Source organism: Urtica dioica, chromosome 8 (assembly GCF_054948205.1).
Source record: "Urtica dioica subsp. dioica isolate 48M chromosome 8, U.dioica_male_clone48M_v1_H2, whole genome shotgun sequence".
Taxonomy (NCBI): Eukaryota; Viridiplantae; Streptophyta; class Magnoliopsida; order Rosales; family Urticaceae; genus Urtica; species Urtica dioica.
Genome location: NC_142763.1, coordinates 12,750,237 through 12,769,029, shown reverse-complemented (window position 1 = coordinate 12,769,029; position 18,793 = coordinate 12,750,237). Strand labels below are relative to the sequence as shown.

Genomic DNA, 18,793 nt, shown 5'->3' with positions numbered 1-18,793 from the left:
TCAAACTTGGCTTGAAATAGCCATGAATTATTATTTAGGATTATTTCCTGGCAAAATGATATCCGCGATCCAGAGTAGTATATAGACTGAGACTCCCGCCCATTTTCTGATTCTGAAGCCTCACGCACCCAGAGTAAAAGTGTGTTTCACGCGCCACCTGTACTCTACTTTTTCTTTCCATTTAGGCTCTCTAAATAAAACGTCAGCAACGTTTAATCAACAGAAACTTTTCGTTTTCTCGCTCTCTTTGGCTCTCTCTCAAAACCCCTAAATCGGACGAGTCACTCCGAGTTAAAAACTCTGGTAAGCTTTTGACCATCTCTCTCTATGTTTTTCTTTAACCGATTTTCGTCTGAGAAGGTGTGTATGTGTTTTTTTTTCGGCGTTTCTACAATTTTTTTATTCTTCTCTTGAGAATCTAGTTTTTTTTTTTTTTTTTTTTTTTTTTTTTTTTTCCGTGTGCCGTTCAAAGTCTAGGGTTTTCATTCTATTTCGTTTTCCTACATTGTTAAGCAAATACATTGCTCAGTTTTTGGAGGTTATGCACTGATCGAGCTTTCAAGCATTTCGGTTTTGTGTCTTGCTATGGTTGATTAAGAAATTGGGATGAACCGAAGAGAAATGCTTTGTCTTCTTTTATTTCGCTTCAGTATTATGCATGTCTGGGTTTGTAGATATTTTGCTTTTGTTTATGACGCTTTTCTATATTTTGGGCTTTTTAGTTAAAAGTAATGGGTATGGATGAGGTAAGTGACTTTCAGAAATTCCATTGACTGAGGGTTTGGTTTCCTGGTTCAGGTAAATTTTATTAGCCGGAGTTTTTGAACTTTGATTTGAAGTAGAAGAATTTCAAGCCTCATTATTGTGTTTTATTTTTGTTCTTCCGCAAGTGTTCTTTTATTTTATTTGGTATTAGAGTTTGATGAACACTTACCAGTTTCCAAGTGTTAAGTATCCTTTGTGAAGGTTCTAAAGGCTTATTTGTTTGATATTGTATGGATACTAAATTATTTCTCGAGAGCAAAAAAAAAGTGAGTTTTTAAAAGGCCTAACAAATAACTAGAATATATATTTTTAAAGATTTTCAATTTGGCGTGTTTGTTTAACGCATTTATCTCTTTCTTGTTTGGAATCAGGTGGTCTGTGAGTTCAACATCAATTTTTTTTTTCCCAACTATATAAAGGAATTCGCTTTGCTACTACTTTTTTTTTGGTGATTGTTTACAACTTTGTCGTAAATTTCTTCTACATACTTTTTTGTTAGGGTTTGTACTTGTTTCTCGAGGACAAGTGGGAAACATTGTTCACATTCCCTTGTAAATTCTAGCTTCCTATTAGATTTTTTTTTAATAGGAAAATGTATCTTAAATCTTTAAACTGACACTTGTATGTAATCTTATCGGTACGAAAAGTAGGTTTCTTTTGATCTTTGGAAACCAGAATTGGGAAGTGAACCGTTATGGCACCCCAGAATCCAAAAGTCACCGCTGCCTTTGAGGCTATGAAAGTTCTAGGCATCCCACAGAAGAAAGTAAAACCAGTCCTGAAAGATCTCTTACAAACCTACGAAAAGAACTGGGGGATGATTGAACAAGAGAATTATAGGGTTCTAGTGGATGCTATCTTCGAGGCTGAGGACAATGCCACAGAGAAAAAGAAAAAGCTTGCGAAGAATGTCGATGTGAGAATCCAATTGCTTTCTAGCTTTTTTATTGTTTTTTTCGTTCCTTTTGTAACCAAATATGGCTGTATCAGCTCAATTTCCTTTTGGCTTGAACAAACAGGAAACCATGGAACAAGAACCTGAAGAGGAGACAGAGCGTCCCTTAAAACGGCTACGTTCAAGGGGGCGCGAAGTAAATCAGGTATGATTTCTCTTGGCACTTTTTTTTTTAATTTTTATTTTTGATATAACTGAACTTGCAGCGTGATGAAAAACTGAAAATCTTCCCCCTATTGCCAGTCCCCGAATACGGGTGAGTCGCCGGAGTTGAAGGAAGAAGGTCGTCAAATTTCGCTTTCACCTCCGAATCCAAATAGGAACAAAGGAAAGCAGCCAATGGTTGCGAAAGAGAGTTTGACTCCAATCGGACCTCCTGTTACGGGTAAAGGATTAGTGATCTATGAGAGAAGACCGCGGAGTGGTTTGAGCTATATGGACCCTGTGGCTGAAGCTGGAAAGGTTTTGACAATCAACAAATTTACAGATACCTCTCCGTCGATCGAGCCCAAAGATGAACCATTCACCGACGACACGGTTACCCATGACGTTCCAGAATACACCGTCCCAATTTCCGTGATTCATCCAGGTTTATTTAGAATTCTTTTGCTCTTTTGTTTTGTTCTTTGTAATTAGATTTTGTTATGATGCGAAACCACGACCTATTAGGATTAGAGAGAGATGCTTATCACTAAGCTAGCCCCTCTAGCCTGGACTCGATGCTCTTTTTTTTTTTTTTTTACTAAACTGGTTTGCTATATAGCTGCAAGTTTTCGAGTCATTCTTCCCATTTATAGTCGCTGTTTGATCTTGAGGTGTTTCATCATAAAATAGGGCTTCAAAATACTTTTCTTGATGGTTGAAATGCTTTGATCCTCTTTTTGTTTCCTTTTTGAAAAAAAAAATTACGTGTCAATGCCTGTAATGCGTTTGTATCGGATTTGAAATCTTCCAATGTGATACTGCGTTTTCTTTAAGTTGATTTAACTTTATTTTAATCGAGACAATGAGTGAGAAGAACTTTAAAGCGATTGAAAAATGGAATAAAGTAAGCAAATAGCTGCATTTAATAAGAAGGATAATTGTCATGTTTTCATAGGATTTAATCCGTTGTTTTCTTGGCTTTAATTTATTTTAATTTAATTTTTTTCAGCTCCAGAAAATGAAAAGGATATTCCAACAGAAAATGGGGAAACTGGTGGTTTTTCAGCCTCATTGGGTGAGATGAGGACAGAGTGTGAGGCTAGACCGGAACAAGTGGAACCATGTTCTAACTTAGTTATTGCCACATCATCTTTGGGAGAGGTAAAGCTTTCTCTGAGCTGCAATTCGGCTGATGGAAAACGCAAATTCCTCATGCCTACACTTGATGCTGTTATAAAAACGGCCGAGGAAAAATGCATCCATTCATACAAAATCAGTGACCCAAATTTTTCCGTCACAAAACTGTTAAAGCATATCTGTGAAAGCTTCCTGGAGCTGGGAACTGATTCCCTTCATGAATCACAGGATGGTCCCACAACTGAACAGCCTTCTGACTCCATTGATGAACCACAGGATGGTCCAGCGAACAATCAGACCTCTGATTCCCATCATGAACCACACGATTGTCCCCCAAATGAACGGAATTCTATTATGAGGTCCCTCGATATTGTTGAGGACATTACTAACGGCGAAGAAAGCACCAGGATTCCCTGGATAAACAAGATTAACCATGAGTGTCCAGAGTTGTTTCTCTATATCTCTCAGGGTCTCGTTTTCCAGAACGCCAAGCTTGATATCTCTCTCTCTGGGATTGGGGATAGAAACTGCTGTTCATCCTGCTTTGGGGACTGCTTATCTGCACCCGTGCCCTGTGCTTGTGCTCAAGTAACCGGCGGTGAATTCGCTTACACCCTCGAAGGCCTTGTCAAGGAAGATTTTCTGGAAAAATGCATCTCGATCACCCGTGAGCAGTGCCCGATATTTTGTGAAGAATGCCCGTTGGAAAAGTCGAAGAACGACGGTTGCTTGGAGCCATGCAAGGGCCACTTGAAGATGAAGTTCATCAAAGAATGTTGGAAGAAATGTGGCTGCAACAAAAATTGTGGAAACCGAATCGTGCAGCGAGGCATCACTCGCAGTTTGCAGGTTGGGTTTCTTATGTTGGGGTTAGTTTTGATGTCTTTGAAACGAATTTTATGTTTCAGAACAAAAATATAATGTTCTTGCTCATGACCTTTCATATATTAATTACCTTGGTTATGTATCGCAGGTATTTTTCACTTCCGAGGAAAGGGGTTGGGGTTTACGAACCCTCGAGGAGTTGCCGAAAGGCACATTTGTGTGCGAATATGTTGGAGAAATACTGACTACCAAGGAGTGTCACGAGAGGACCGTGAAATGCGGAGAAGGTGGAGGAAATACCTATCTTGCCCTTCTTGACGCTGATTGGGGCTATAAAGGAAATTTGAAGGATGAGAAAGCTCTCTGCCTTGATGCATCGCACTATGGAAACGTTGCTAGGTTCATCAATCACAGGTACTTTTCTCAAAATTAATTCGTGATGATAGATAGGTTGATGATTCCAATTGGTATAATGTTTGTTCACTTGCCTTGGATTTGGTTTTCATATATCGATTTAATATGCTTTGTATGAACTTACCAGATGCTTGGATGCAAACTTGGTGGAAATCCCTGTTGAAGTGGAAACCCCCGATCACCACTACTACCATGTAATAATGACTTACCGTTATCATTGCATGCATATTTTTATTTTATTTTATATTTCATTGGTGATGGCCGACTTAATTCGCTTTATTTTAATATATTCGTCTTCTCTAGCATGATTTGCTCAATGAACTATCTCAATTCTTGGTTGTTTCTCAGGTTGCTTTCTTTACCACTAGAAAAGTAAACGCTTTGGAAGAGCTGACTCGGGTGAGAAAATACATAGTAGTTATTGGTTCCGTTCTGTCCAACTAGGGCTAATACTATTTTCCCTCGGATTTCCTATGCTAAGCTAATATTCCTGGATGTGGTATCTCTCTGCAGGATTATGGCATCGACTTTGATGATGAAGATCATACGATTAAGCCATTTGTCTGCCGTTGCGGCAGTAAATTTTGCAGGAACATCAAACGAGTGAACAGTATGTATCTCCTGGCGTAGACCAAGACCTTAAACTGAAGATTTCTTTACTCGTTATGTTTCAACTGTTTTTATGGTCCTACAATTAAGTCACATGTATGATTTGCTGTTCGTTTTGCAGGATCTAAATCCATACCAACCTCGAGCTGAATTACTGTGACTAGTTACATATTATCTTCACCGTTTTGGGTATTTTTTTTTTGTAAAAAAAAAAGAGGTGAAATCGCAGCATTGGTTTGTCTCTATAGCTAGCTAGTTGTCACTTTTCTCACTGCTTGTACAGGGTCTTAACGTAGGACGGCACGCAAGGTTTTGGGTTAAGCGCCGTTCACCATTGCTTTTGCAGTGTTTTTTTTTTTCCTTCTTCGGTATTCTCGTTTGGATTTAGGTCACCATGACTACATGTACTTTCGGTTGAAAACAGAGAAAGTGTTTGTTATCTTGGTTCTTTTAATCGAGACTAGTTGAATATATATAATTATCACTATCTATCCGTGTTCACTGCTTAGGTATTTATGAACAATCTCTTGAATGCGAAAATAGACGAGTGAAAGTAAAACTTGTAGTAGATCATTACGTCCCAGAATGTCTTCAACGGGAATAACATCTGGAATATTGCATTCTCAAGCCCTGTTAGGATTTTGCTCTAAGAGCCACAAAGAAACATAAATCCATTGCCCAAACTCGGATTTCAGACTAGAATTACCGGATCGTGGCGTGAGTCTGACTCGAACCAGAAACATAAAAAAAAAAACAAATGCAAACATCTGCTCTACTTTGTGTAACAGTTCACTTCACATTCCATTAATCACTCGGCTCTACTACGCGTTAAACTCTAGAGTAGACAAGTTTAAGGCCTAACTTTCATCCACGTCGGCTCTAGAGTTGAAGATTCCGATGATGTCATAGCTCTTGTCGCAAACCACATCGTTGGCCACCAGATTTAACAACGTCGACAATTTAGGGTGTGCTCAACCCGAACAACCACGACCCGCCTAGTTTTACAAATATTTAGTTCTTAATTTGTATATAATTTAAGGACGTACGATACTTGTATATTACAGAAATGCTGATCAGCATTTGAGAGAAATATGAAAAACAAATTAAGCGACAAAAAAAAAATTCAATTGCCGAAAAGAAATGGGAAACTTGATAAACCAAGCTTAGTGTAGCATGTGTTTTGAAAACCAAACCATATTTTGGGTCCTTTAGAGAAACCAAGCATTTGTCCATGTAAAATGTCCAAATTACCCTTAAATTAAAATTCTTTTCAAAATCAATCCTTTATTTTCTCTGCACTCCCATTCCTTCCCATTTCATGCGTGCCTTTCCCATTCCCGAACCATTTCAATTCAAAACCCAAAAAAAAAACCCCGCTCATCCCGTCCCGCCCCAAATCACTCGTTCTCTTCTCTTCTCTCCGTCGGTCATCCTCATGCACCCACGCCCATCGTCGTAAACCAGTCCAGCCCTACTATTCATTTCAGTCCTTCGTCGCCAGTCCAGCCGAGTCGCGAACCATCAGAGCCCTCCTCGCCAGTCCAGCCTTACTCGCCATTTCGCTCCGTGGTCGCCAGTCCAGCCGAGTCGCGAACCACCCTAGCCCTCCTCGCGAACCAGCCGAGCCCTCCTCGCCAGTCCAGCCGAGTCGTGAACCAAACGAAAATGGTGAGTTTGTTTTGGGTCCCATTGTTTTAGGGTTTGTTAAATTGAAATGGTTTCATAATTATTTAGATGACATTATTTGAGAATCTTCGATTATGACTTGTTAGGGTTGTTTAGAAGGGATATGTTTCGAAGATTTTGGGTATGAGGGTTTGAAGTTTTCGATGAATTTTTGGTGATTAAGATTGTTTTGATATGAAATCTTTGGTATTTTCGGTGTGAAATTTTGGGATGGGATGTAGTTTTGATTAGAGATTTTGGATTTTTTGGCTATGAAGTTCATAGCGGTTTGAAGGGATTTCGAAGATTTAAGTTTGCTTTGTTTATGTAATGGATTTATTTTTTGTAAACGATTTCAAAGTTTTCATTTAGTTTATGTGTTTGATTTCAGACGTTTCAGTTATTTTTTGTAATGGATTTTCAGAGTTTTCAGTTATTTTATGGAATGGATTTCAGAGTTTTCAGTTAGGTTATGTGAAGGATTTCATAGTTTGTAGTTAGTTTTTGTAAATGATTTCAGAGTTTTCAGTTATTTTATGGAATGGATTTCAGAGTTTTCAGTTAGGTTATGTAAAGGATTTCAGAGTTTTCAGGTATTTTTTGTAAATGATTTCAGAGTTTTCTGTTATTTTATGGAATGGATTTCAGAGTTTTCAGTTAGGTTATGTAAAGGATTTCAGAGTTTTCAGGTATTTTTTGTAAATGATTTCAGAGTTTTCTGTTATTTTATGGAATGGATTTCAGAGTTTTCAGTTAGGTTATGTGAAGGATTTCAGAGTTTTCAGTTATTTTTTGTAAATGATTTCAGAGTTTTCTGTTATTTTATGGAATGGATTTCAGAGTTTTCAGTTAGGTTATGTGAAGGATTTCAGAGTTTTCAGTTATTTTTTGTAAATGATTTCAGAGTTTTCATTTAGTTTATGTAATGAATTTCAGAGTTTTCAGTTAGGTTATGTAAAGGATTTCAGAGTTTTCAGTTATCTTTTGTAAATGAGTTCAGAGTTTTCTGTTATTTTATGGAATGGATTTCAGAGTTTTCAGTTAGGTTATGTAAAGGATTTCAGAGTTTTCAGTTATGTTTATGTAATGAATTTCAGAGTTTTCAGTTAGGTTATGTAATAAATTTCAGAGTTTTCAGTTATCTTTTGTAAATGATTTCAGAGTTTTCAGTTAATTTTTTTTATGGATTTCAGAGTTTTCAGTTATTTTTTGTAATGGATTTCAGAGTTTTCAGCTAGTTTATATAATGATTTTCAAAGTTTTCAGTTAGTTTATGTAAAAGACTTCAGAGTTTGCAGTTATCTTTTTTTATGTATTTCAGAGTTTTCAGTTAGTTTATGTACAGGATTTCAGAGTTTTCAGTAAGTTTTCTGTGATTGATTCTTTATTTCGAACTTTTCTCATTTTTTTGTAGGCACCGAAGTATGAATTGTTAGTTCCCATCTGTAAGGATTACAGTGGTCAAATAAGTTTCAGAGGCAGCGGGTTCTTGAAGGTAATAAGCACACGATTTATGGTATTCGGATTACATGCTAGGTTGAAGGACACACAATTTAGTTGGATCGATTCCCCTTCCGTTACGGGTTTCAACTTTAATGGTGTGATTATAGACCAACTTCTCCAACGACGCATCCAGCAAAGATGTCAGGATGCAATTTACTTTGGTATCGGTAAGAATCCTATCCGTTTCGGAAGAAACGAGTTTGGTTTGATGACCGGACTAAAGTTTAGTACGCTTCCATCAACGGAAGAATTCAAGAAGCACCTTTCAAGCAACCGTCTGTTGAAGACGTATTTTCCTGACCCCGAACACGTTGATGACAACGACAAAAAACTTCACAAGGCACCGTCTGTTGCTGATTTAGAGGCAGCTTTTAACACGTGCACGAACAAAGAAGACTTGTACAAGCTCGGACTGTGTTTGATTGTGGAAGGCATCATACGAGGAAAGGATAGTTGGCAAGGTATTTGGGAGGAGTTGTTAAGTATGGTCGATGAGCTCCCATACTTTATGGCGTTTCCGTGGGGCCACGTTAGTTGGGCTGCCACTCTCGAGGGGTTGCTAGCGACGGACCCGAAACACCTGCGTACCTTATACGAGAATCGAGGTAAGAAGCAGAAGAAGGTTCAAGACGCAAAGTATGCGGTCCAAGGGTTTCTCCCTGCGGTTCAATTTTGGGCGTACGAGGCCATAGAGTTTGTCGGTGTAGAGTATGGCAAGAAATTGAGCGAGAATAGCATTCCGAGAATGCTCAAATGGGTGAGCATGAAACAAGCAAGACAGAAGGGGTTCACAAAAAAGTTAATCCGACAAAGCGTATGTTTTCTAACTTTTTTTCTTCGGAGATTTTATGTACATTTTCAGCTTCATTTCGACGTTTTCCAACTATTATGTATGATTAATTTCGAAGTTTTGTTTTATAGGTGGAGGCAACACCGACGCTTGAGCCTACCGATGGTGAGAAGAAGTATCTCTCCATACTCGAGAGACACCCATCTACTATACCAGAATATCCGGGTTACAATTCTGTTGTAGCGCACAAGAAGTCGGCGTACGTGAATGAAGAGGACGTTGGCCCACCACGTGGAGATGAGAATTTTTCAATACTTGAACGACGTTTGAGTGATGTGGAGCAGAATGTTAAGAAAATGTGTAGGGAGCAGAAGCGCATGAGGAAGCAAATCATGAGGTGGCAAAAAGACACGACTGAGAAACTCGATTATTTGGTAAGTGTCGTCCCGGGAAGCGCTACACAAGAAGAGAGGTATCCATCGGAGAAGTTTCCACGGCGGAGGTCACCATCGCCACATGGTAATCTCTCTCAACTGTGAATTTCGAAGTTTTTAGTTTTATATTGTTAATGATTTCGGAGTTTTATGGCTTTTTTTATATACTGTTTCGAATATTAGTTATTAATTTTTGGTGTTTTGTGACATAATTTTTGGCAGTGGAGAATGATGAAGGTTTATTTTTTGACCCTGACGAAGCTGTTAATATTCATGATGAAACTTTGGACCCTCCGGATGATGATGGTGAGGAGGAAGAAGAAGAAGATGATGACAACGATGAAGATGATGAAACTTTGGACCCTCCGGATGTCAACGATGGAGATGATGACAACGACGAAGATGAAGACGATGATGACGAAGGGATGGCAGCCCCCGAGACGACAAGCAACGTGGCAGCCCCGGAGACGACAAGCACCGTGGCAGCTCCCGAGACGGCAAGCGAGACGGCAGCCCCCGAGACGGCAAGCGAGACGGCAGCCCCCGAGGCGGAAGCCCCCGTGGCAGCCACCGAGACGGCAACCACCGTGAACGCCCCCGTGACGGCAACCACCGTGGCAGCCCTCGATGACGACGACGACTTCGTCAACCCTCCGACGAAAGAGACGGCAAGAACTGTGGCAGCCCCCACGACGGAAACCTCTGTGGCAGCCCCCGATGACGACGACGACGACTTCGTCAACCCTCCGGCGAAAGAATCTGTCCGTGTCTATGGTAAGTTCTCAATTTTCAAACTGTTGCCTATATTTCATGGTTTATGTTCTTTTTAATTCTTTTATGTTGGATTGTGTAGTTTCGAAGAGAAAGAGCAAGCGGCCCATAAAGTATGATGATTACACTCCGTTGAACACAGCCAAACTGAAAAGCCTGAAAAAGGGGTGATGAACATTACTTTGGATGAAAATTGGGTTTGTAATGTTTGTTGATAATAACTTTGGTAGTTTTGGAGACTAGTTTTTTTGGATGAAAATTGGGTTTGTAATGTTTGTTGATAATAACTTTGGTAGTTTTGGAGACTAGTTTTTTGGATGATATTTTGGTTTGTAATGTATACATGAACCCGAAATGTCTGAAATCCTTGACAAAAAATTACTGAAATGTCTGAAATCATTGACAAAAAATTACTGAAATGTCTGAAATCAAGCACATACACTAACTGAAAACTCCGAAATCAAACACATAAAATAACTGAAATGTCTGAAATCAAGCACATACACTAACTGAAAACTCTGAAATCAAACACAAAAAATTACTGAAATATCTGAAATCCATTATAAAAATTATCTGAAAACTCTGAAATCAAACATACAAAATAACTGAAATATCTGAAATCCATTATAAAAATTATCTGAAAACTCTGAAATCAAACAAATAAACTAACTGAAAACTCCGAAATCAAACACATAAAATAACTGAAATGTCTGAAATCCATTATAAAAATTATCTGAAAACTCTGAAATCAAACACATAAAATAACTGAAATGTCTGAAATCAAGCACATAAAATAACTGAAAACTCCGAAATCAAACACATAAAGTAACTGAAATGTCTGAAATCAAGCAAATAAACTAACTGAAAACTCCGAAATCAAACACATAAAATAACTGAAATGTCTGAAATCAAGCACATAAAATAACTGAAAACTCCGAAATCAAACACATAAAATAACTGAAATGTCTGAAATCCATTATAAAAATTAACTGAAAACTCCGAAATCAAACACATAAAATAACTGAAATGTCTTAAATCCATTATAAAAATTATCTGAAAACTCTGAAATCAAACACATAAAATAACTGAAATGTCTGAAATCAAGCAAATAAACTAACTGAAAACTCCGAAATCAAACACATAAAATAAATGAAATGTCTGAAATTAATCACATAAACTAACTGAAATGTCTGAAAATTAGCTGAAAACCCTGAAATCAAACACATAAAATAACTTAAATGTCTGAAATCCAATACTACTGACGAAAAGTACACGACTTCCTATTATGTCCTCTACCTCCACAAATACTACATTTGCGCTGAACAACAATGACTTCACCTTGAGACGGCAAACGTTTGATCTTGCGCCGTCCTCCTTTGCTCTTCTTCTTCGGCCGACCGGCGGGGTTTTTCGCAACAGGTACCTTGACCTCCATATTCAACAGCTCTTCTGGAGCATTCCACTCGTTTTCAGGACCACAAGGGTACACAGCATCCATGTAGGCTGCTCTCCAACTTTCTACTCGATAGAAAGGGTGACACAATGAATACACATCGATGTTACGCTTTGTTGCGACACACGTCGCATGCATGCAAGGGAGACCAAGAAGTTGAAACAACCCGCATGTGCATTCTTTTGTCAACATGTTTACCGTGCCATCCTCGTCTCCATCAAGTACTAAGAACTCATGTTGCGTAACCCCCGAATATTGCAAATGGCGACCCTTTTGAACTTGAAGTCGTAAGTCCTCATCAAATTTTGGACTCAGTTTGGTCTTCGCATTTCCAGATTTTTCTCTTCGCTTGAAGAACCATTCTTGAAGAGTAAATCGAATGCATTCCACCATGCTACAAATTGGGAATGTTCTAGCGTCCTTTATCCTCTTGTTGAAGCTTTCCGCGTAGTTACTCGTCAATAAATTGTACCTGTTGTTAAAATATTCGAAGTCGCATTGTAAATCTAAGAAACAAACCAAAATCTTCGAAATAAAGTACTACCTGCTTGTGAACTTACCTTTTTCCAGGAAAGTACGACCGAGCAAACCTTTCAATTCCAATGTCTTCCAGATATTTAGCAAGGTTTGGATCTTTACGCCTTAGCTTCTCGAATTGAGCATGGAAAACAGATTTTCTCCAAGCATAACATGCGCCATACATCTCTGGGCCACAAACATCGGTTTTGAACACATGAGCAACATTCATACTTAGATGCTGGTAGCAGATCCCGTGATAACACTCTGGATACACAACCGGTATAGCATGAAGGATACTCGCGTGCCTAAAACAAAGCGTTTGAAACATAAATATTAGATCAACTAAAATATTCGAAATGTACTTCTCAGAAAACCTAAAATCTCTGAAATAACATTCCAAAATTGTCGAAACAAAACTAAAATCTTCGAAATTAAGTACCTGTCTGATATGAAACAAAGATCTGGCGGGGAACCGATGGTCTCTCTCAGTTTCCGAAGGAAGTAGGTCCAAGAGTGATTATTTTCGGTGTCTACAACAGCAAATGCAAGTGGAAACAATTGGTCATTTGCATCTAATGCAATCGCCGATAATATCTGCCCTCCGTACTTTGTCTTCAAGAAACTACCATCGATACATATCACAGGTCGACATGATGCAAATCCCCGTATACAAGCTCCAAGGGCCCAAAAACAGTACCGAAATCGACTGCCGGAGTCAAGAACAAGGTCAGTAACCGAACCTGGATTTTTTTGTTCTAATGCGTAGAAGTAAGCAGGTAACCGCTTGTATGACTCGTCAAGTGTACCCCTTATGTACCCAATTGCCGTCTCCTTGCATCTCCAAGCCTTCTCGTAACTCAAATTTATCCCATACTCCTTTCGTACATCTTCTATGATGTTCCTTGGTGTATATGATGTCGATTGAAGACTATACTTATGCTTGATAACATGTCCTACAATCCATGGTGCAGCTTGAAGTTGGCCACTAGCAGGGGCATCAATCGAACAAGTATGTGTAGAAACATACACACTCACTTCGAACATATCACTGTTTGGTAGTTTATTCCCTCTCAATTTCCAAGTACAATCACCAGCTTTGCACTTGACTACCCATCGACTCCTGCTTGTTTCGAAGACCCTATACTGAAAGCTCTTTCTCATTGCAAGCATGGCAACTTTAGTTTTCAAATCAAACTTATTATCAAAAATTTGCCCAACACATATGTCCGATGAACTGGCAGTGGATGAAGGCGTACTTACATTTTCCTCCGAATCGGGAATTGAAACATGTGCATCCCATAATTTTGACTTCTTATGAGGCGTCGCCGATACTGGCTCTGACATGGGAATATCATTATCATTCATAACCGGATTATCCTCACAATAGAATCCGCTTGCATCAAAATCTTCCTCATCATCGCCATCTTCATCTTCCTCATCATCACCATCCTTACCTTCCTCATCACCCTCTTCATCGCATGGCGCCTGAAAATCATTCACCTCGACGCTAATACCTAAGCATGCTACCTGAGAATTTGGGGTTGGTGAAACTGCCCTGCTTGGAGTTGTATCAAGAGTTGCATCAACAATGTTTCTTTTCACGGGGGTTACGCATAAGGAAATCCTCAGCTTGGATTGACCAGAATTCTCTAACATAAATGCCGTCACACTAGCGTCCGATGCCAAAATGAGAGGAGGCATTGGTCTTCCAGCCCAAACATACGCAGCTTCAAGTTTCAAATCGTATAACGACTTGTCGACACAAAAAGCTTCGTACATAGCGATTAATAGCTCCGCCCGAGATATGTCTTTCGCGAGTGCACGGAGTTCGAATCGCGATTCATTAGTATATTCCCATTTTGTACCTTTGTTCACCCAAGTACCATCAAATAAACAACATATATTAACGTTTGAACCTGTTAAGAAGTTAAAAATTTGAGTTTAAACGATATCTTTTCTGGGAATCGAAATCTTCGAAATGAAATCAAAATAACAACTATAAACGTCGAAATTACAGACAACAATTTCGGACTTTTTTCTGGATCCAACATGACGAACTCAAACTCTTTTTTTCAGGAAATCAAACAAATCTCTTACAAAATATCATCGAATTAGGGATCGAAACTTACCCATATATCTTCGGGTTTGCCGTGCGTTGGGGTTTGCGACGACCGTGGAGATGGGCGTGCTTGGCTGTGGCTTGGCTGGTTCGCGACTCGGCTGGAGGGCTATGTTGTTCGCGAGATTGCTGGACTGGCGACGACGGCTGAGTGGCGACGACGGCTGCGGGCTAGGGCTCTGAGTGGCTCTGAGGATGGTTTCTTTTTTTCTTTTTTTTTTTGAAAGGGAAACGTGCTTGGCTGTGGGCTGCACGTTTTTTTTTCTTTTGTTTTGGTTTCTGAATTGAAAAAGACAACTGGAGTGAGTGAAGGATTGATTTTGAAAAAAAAATTCATTTAAGGGTAATTTGGACTTTTTACATGGTGATATGCTTGGTTTTCCTAAGGGAACCAAAACATGGTTTGGTTTTCAAATCACATGCTTTATCAAGCTTGCTTTATCAAGTTTCCCAAAGAAATGCCAACTAAAATTGCATGTGATATTTATGTACATTTAAAACAATTCAATTGGCTACACATAGCCTTCCGCCTCATTATCGCACGTACAATAATTTATGACAATAAAAGGTACTGATTTTACAGAAAGCGACTTTAAGAGACCAAAGCACTGGGTAAGAAAACAAACAAAAAAAATTCAAAGCTAAATTATCTGAGCAATATCAATAACCTATTGAAATAATTCACTTTTAGGAAATATGGATTATTGGGATATTCATAGAGAGAGCACTAGATCAAAATTCCCAAAAAGAGAAGGGAAAATAAAAGTTAGTGGGGAACTAATTTTTTCCCCTTTTGTGTTTTTTTTAAAGAATCTTTTTCCCTTTCAAATCCCCAACAAAATCCTCTTGCACCTTTCGACTCATTTGTCTTTTTAGCTTTAAAAAAATGACATTTAGGAAAAAGAAAACAACAGAAAGAAAAATTGGAACCTACCCCAAAAATCTAAAAGGAAAAGCATTCCATCTTCTATTTGGCTAAACTTTTTTTCTTCATAAACTTGATTTCTCTATGTACCTTCTTTACAAGGGCAAATACAAAAAAAAAAAAAAAAAAAAAAAAAGAAGGAAAAAAAAGAGACAATATACAGGTCGTCGCAGAGTTGTGTCTTGTATAGTTGTATGTATATATTATATACGTGAGCATAGAATCTATGAACCTTTCTCACTCTCTCTCAGTGCTTATTGGCTCTACGTTTCTTGACAACAGACCTTAGAAACAATAAACAAGCTAACAAAAACCCAAAAGCAGCGACTCCACCGACAACAATGGCTACAGTCTTTTTGGTCTCATTTTGCCCTCCTCCTTCTCCATCTGCCCTCCCTAAACCAACAAAACCAAAGCACCGTTTATATCCTTTTATTTGACTTTGTGACCAAAATAGCCAATTATATACACATTACATTTCACTTACAGAAAATTAGGAAAATAGTTAGCTTACACGTTTGACATTGCTAAATAATCAACGTTCGATAAATCTTAGATAAATAGCCATTTTCAGATGTAAATATTAAATAAATAATCAACGTTTGATACATGAAAGTGGTTATTTACTTAAGATTTACCAAACGTTGGTTATTTAACAATGTTAAACGTTTAAATTGGTTATTTTCATGATGAACTCTATAATATAATATGTGAATAATAAAACTCAAAATATATATTAAATTGATTTTACTAATTTAAAATAAACCTAAAATTATTTAATTGGTACATTTTATCTATAATTATATTATTTTATAACAAAATAAATTTCATTCATAAAATTACTTTATATCGTTCTAATCGGAATTTGTAGTACAAAACTTACTTTTTCATCTTTCGAGATATGCAATGTGTGGTAATTAGTATTCATTTCATAATTTGTATACCTAATAGTTAGATGTTATATAAAATGTGTACTTATCTTAAACCAAATGTGCCTTTAGGAGCTCACCTTTATTTGAAAGTCTACAAATTCTTTTAATAGAAAATTAGAAATAGTCAATGACATTGCTAAATAGCCAACGTTTGATAAATCTTAGATAAATAATCATAAATAATGACGTGACATAATATATGAAAGTGACTATTTATGTAAGATTTACGTCTATTTACCTATTTACCTAAGATTTATTAAACGTTGATTATTTATCAATATCAAACGTTTAAATTTGTTGTTTTTCTAATGGACCCTTCTTTAAAGTCGTGTAAAATGAATAGAAAATTTAATAATATAATTAAAGGTAAAAGACGTGAGGTTAAATATATATGAGTTAAAATACTATACACAATAAATAAGTAGTATCTTTTGAAGAAACTAGATTTAATAGTCAAATGACTACATCTATTTAATTATTCAAATATCAAACATATAACTTGGGTTATATGATATATCCTGATTTATATTTTTGTAGTGTTAAAAATATATTATAATTTTAGGCTAAGACTCCTTAATTCGATGAAGAAAAAGGTTAAAAAAGTCCTAGCCCCACAACAACCAACAACAACAAGAAGAAAGTCCTACATCCTATAAAAACAAAAAAAAAAAAAAACAAAAACAAAAACAAAAAAGTCCTACACTATAATGCATTGCTACACACAACAACATACAGAACACATTTCTCCCTCGTCTCCATCTTTCTTTTTCCCTCCTTACAATCTCTTGAATGAAAATAAAAAAATGTGACATATAAATGAGGAGTCTCACTCTCACAGAACAATCTTGTAAAATAAAACATTTTCAATTCTTTTTAACACTATTATTAATTTTTTTTTAAAATTTATCACTTTTAAAAAATTTAATGACACGATAAAAAAAACAATTAAACATTTTGATTATTTTACTAATTTCAGACACACCTCGATTAATTTACAAATACATAAATTAATTTCAAAGGAGTATTTAGCTACCTTGCTATAACGCCCATGTTTCATCGCTCCTGGGAATTATGCTAAATTCTCATTTCTTTTAATTAAGCAAACAAAAATATTCGAATATTCACATAAATAAAAAAAAATTATGCCGTACCTTTTGTACCATCATCATCAGAGGAAGAAGAAGGAATCCCAGGGACGCCATTGGGGTAATAACTATAACTAACGTAACACTTCTGAAGATAAACCTGGCCAGAGATCGAGTTTCCACACTCGCTCTCCACCCTCTCGACGGCGCGTTTCACGCACTCGCCACAGTCTCCACCGTCCAAATCTCCCTGGCACTGACCCAAGACGTACATGGACTCAACGCTACCGGCGTAGAACATCCCGCCGCCGCTCTTCACCGCCTCCAAAACCATCCCAAACCCTTTGCTCCTCCGATCGCCGAACCCACTTCCCTTAGCCCTAATCGACCCGCAAATCCTGTACAGAACCTGGGTCTCCGAGTCGTCCTTGAACCCGTTGACCTCGTACCTCAGGTAACACCCGTGGAGCTGGACTCTGGCGGCGACGGCTCTCTCGCAGAGCTTGGACGCCATGGCCGGAATCTTGGACACGCAGTCCGAGCACTGGGCCGTGGCTAGGTCGCCTCTGCATTGGTACAGCCCGGTTATGGCGGTTTGCTGTTGATCGGCTCCGGCGGTGGCGGTGGCGAACGGCTTCTGGGTCGCTTCGGTGAGGAGTGAAGAGAAGAGGGCTTTCAGGTTTTGAGCGTAAGCACCGTTTGGGTCTTGGAATTTCTGGTCGGAACACCCTTTGTACACCAGCTTCGTGTAGCCCGTCGGCGATGCTGACGTGGCGGCGGCGGCGGCGGGGGAAGGAGAGAGGATTAGAAGCAGAGCGAAGATTGTGAATGCGATTGGAGGAAGAGACGGCATTTTGGGGCCCTTTTTTTTAATTTTATTATTTTTTGGAGGCTTTTTGACGTGGTTGGTGTTTTTTTTGTATGTATTATACTTATATATAGGTTTTGATTTAGGAGGTTACTTTAAAAAATGTATAAATTATTAGTTGGATCTCTTTCGAGGTTGTAATGTGAATGGTAAATGGTTACTTAGTTAATTGGTTTTGTTGTGTCATTGACTCATTTGCGATGCCGACACTTATTGTTAACGCGTTTCCTTTAAATAATAAAAAAAGAGAACACTTTGATGATATTGATGAGTAGAGTATGCCTTCCGGTTCCGACGTGTAATTTAGAGCTATTTTCTTCATCAAACTTATCTAATTACACTTTTAACGTAGATAATTTTTTATTTTTATTTTACTATTATGATTTTTTTTTTTTTTTTTTTTTTTTTTTTTTTTTTTTTACACTTGAGGAAATGAGTCTGAAGGACATAAGCCATACGGTGCATGAGACCGATACAACAAGGACGGTTGTAAAGTTTTTGTTTTAAGTCTCATTTCGAAAAACAAATCCACAAATAATGTATATACAATATAGTCATTTAAAATTAATTGATTTACAAAGTGGTCAAAATTTTAAATTATGAAAAAAAGAAAATTAAATTACACTTGTCAACTTTTTACTATTTGTATAAGTAATTTATCACTTAAAAAATTAATCACGAGATCAATTTTATTTTAGTGAAACTATTATAGTCGTAGATTAATTCATTAATTTTAGACAAATTTTGACTATTTTGTAAATTTATTATTTTAAAGTGACTATTTAGTTATAAGACCCTAACAAAAAGATGAACATATGTTCACATGTCATTATGATGATGATGAGAGAACTTTTACAAATATCTCGTTTAAACTTAAAGA

General features: G+C 37.6%; 4 protein-coding genes across 9 annotated transcripts; 2 read left to right on the top strand and 2 right to left on the bottom strand.

Annotated features, from left to right (window-relative positions):
* The first annotated feature begins 56 nt into the window (after positions 1-56).
* LOC149388243 (histone-lysine N-methyltransferase SUVR4-like) lies at positions 57-5,050 on the top strand. Of its 4 annotated transcripts, XM_089622996.1 has the most exons (11): positions 61-303; positions 1,416-1,681; positions 1,785-1,865; positions 1,964-2,309; positions 2,874-3,025; positions 3,230-3,850; positions 3,975-4,240; positions 4,368-4,434; positions 4,589-4,639; positions 4,754-4,850; positions 4,971-5,050. In XM_089622996.1, the coding sequence occupies exons 2-11, from the start codon at positions 1,460-1,462 to the stop codon at positions 4,997-4,999; spliced, it is 1,932 nt and encodes a 643-aa protein (XP_089479122.1). In that variant the 5' UTR covers positions 61-303; positions 1,416-1,459; the 3' UTR covers positions 5,000-5,050. The 4 variants fall into 4 exon arrangements, 3 of the variants coding, with proteins under 3 accessions (XP_089479120.1, XP_089479121.1, XP_089479122.1); XM_089622994.1 differs by having other exon boundaries at positions 60-303; positions 2,874-3,850; XM_089622995.1 differs by having other exon boundaries at positions 60-303; positions 1,413-1,681; positions 2,874-3,850.
* A 1,230-nt stretch (positions 5,051-6,280) lies between these two features.
* Positions 6,281-10,321, top strand: LOC149388242 (uncharacterized). Its single transcript, XM_089622997.1, has 5 exons — positions 6,281-6,517; positions 7,929-8,831; positions 8,939-9,326; positions 9,464-10,015; positions 10,095-10,321. The coding sequence occupies exons 1-5, from the start codon at positions 6,515-6,517 to the stop codon at positions 10,181-10,183; spliced, it is 1,935 nt and encodes a 644-aa protein (XP_089479123.1). The 5' UTR covers positions 6,281-6,514; the 3' UTR covers positions 10,184-10,321.
* Positions 10,322-11,267: 946 nt separating this feature from the next.
* Positions 11,268-13,685, bottom strand: LOC149388241 (uncharacterized). The gene is made up of 3 exons (XM_089622379.1): positions 12,424-13,685; positions 12,026-12,289; positions 11,268-11,937 (listed from the first exon to the last, which is right to left on the bottom strand). Exons 1-3 carry the CDS (start codon positions 13,683-13,685, stop codon positions 11,268-11,270), a joined length of 2,196 nt encoding a protein of 731 aa, XP_089478505.1.
* Positions 13,686-14,633: 948 nt separating this feature from the next.
* LOC149388240 (plasmodesmata-located protein 2-like) lies at positions 14,634-18,036 on the bottom strand. 3 transcript variants are annotated; one of them, XM_089621826.1, is made up of 4 exons: positions 17,112-18,036; positions 16,994-17,022; positions 16,038-16,060; positions 15,327-15,424 (listed from the first exon to the last, which is right to left on the bottom strand). In XM_089621826.1, exons 1-3 carry the CDS (start codon positions 17,896-17,898, stop codon positions 16,052-16,054), a joined length of 825 nt encoding a protein of 274 aa, XP_089477952.1. In that variant the 5' UTR covers positions 17,899-18,036; the 3' UTR covers positions 15,327-15,424; positions 16,038-16,051. The 3 variants fall into 3 exon arrangements, with proteins under 3 accessions (XP_089477951.1, XP_089477950.1, XP_089477952.1); XM_089621825.1 differs by lacking the exon at positions 16,038-16,060 and having other exon boundaries at positions 14,634-15,424; XM_089621824.1 differs by lacking the exons at positions 16,038-16,060; positions 16,994-17,022 and having other exon boundaries at positions 14,634-15,424; positions 17,112-18,018.
* Positions 18,037-18,793: the final 757 nt, after the last annotated feature.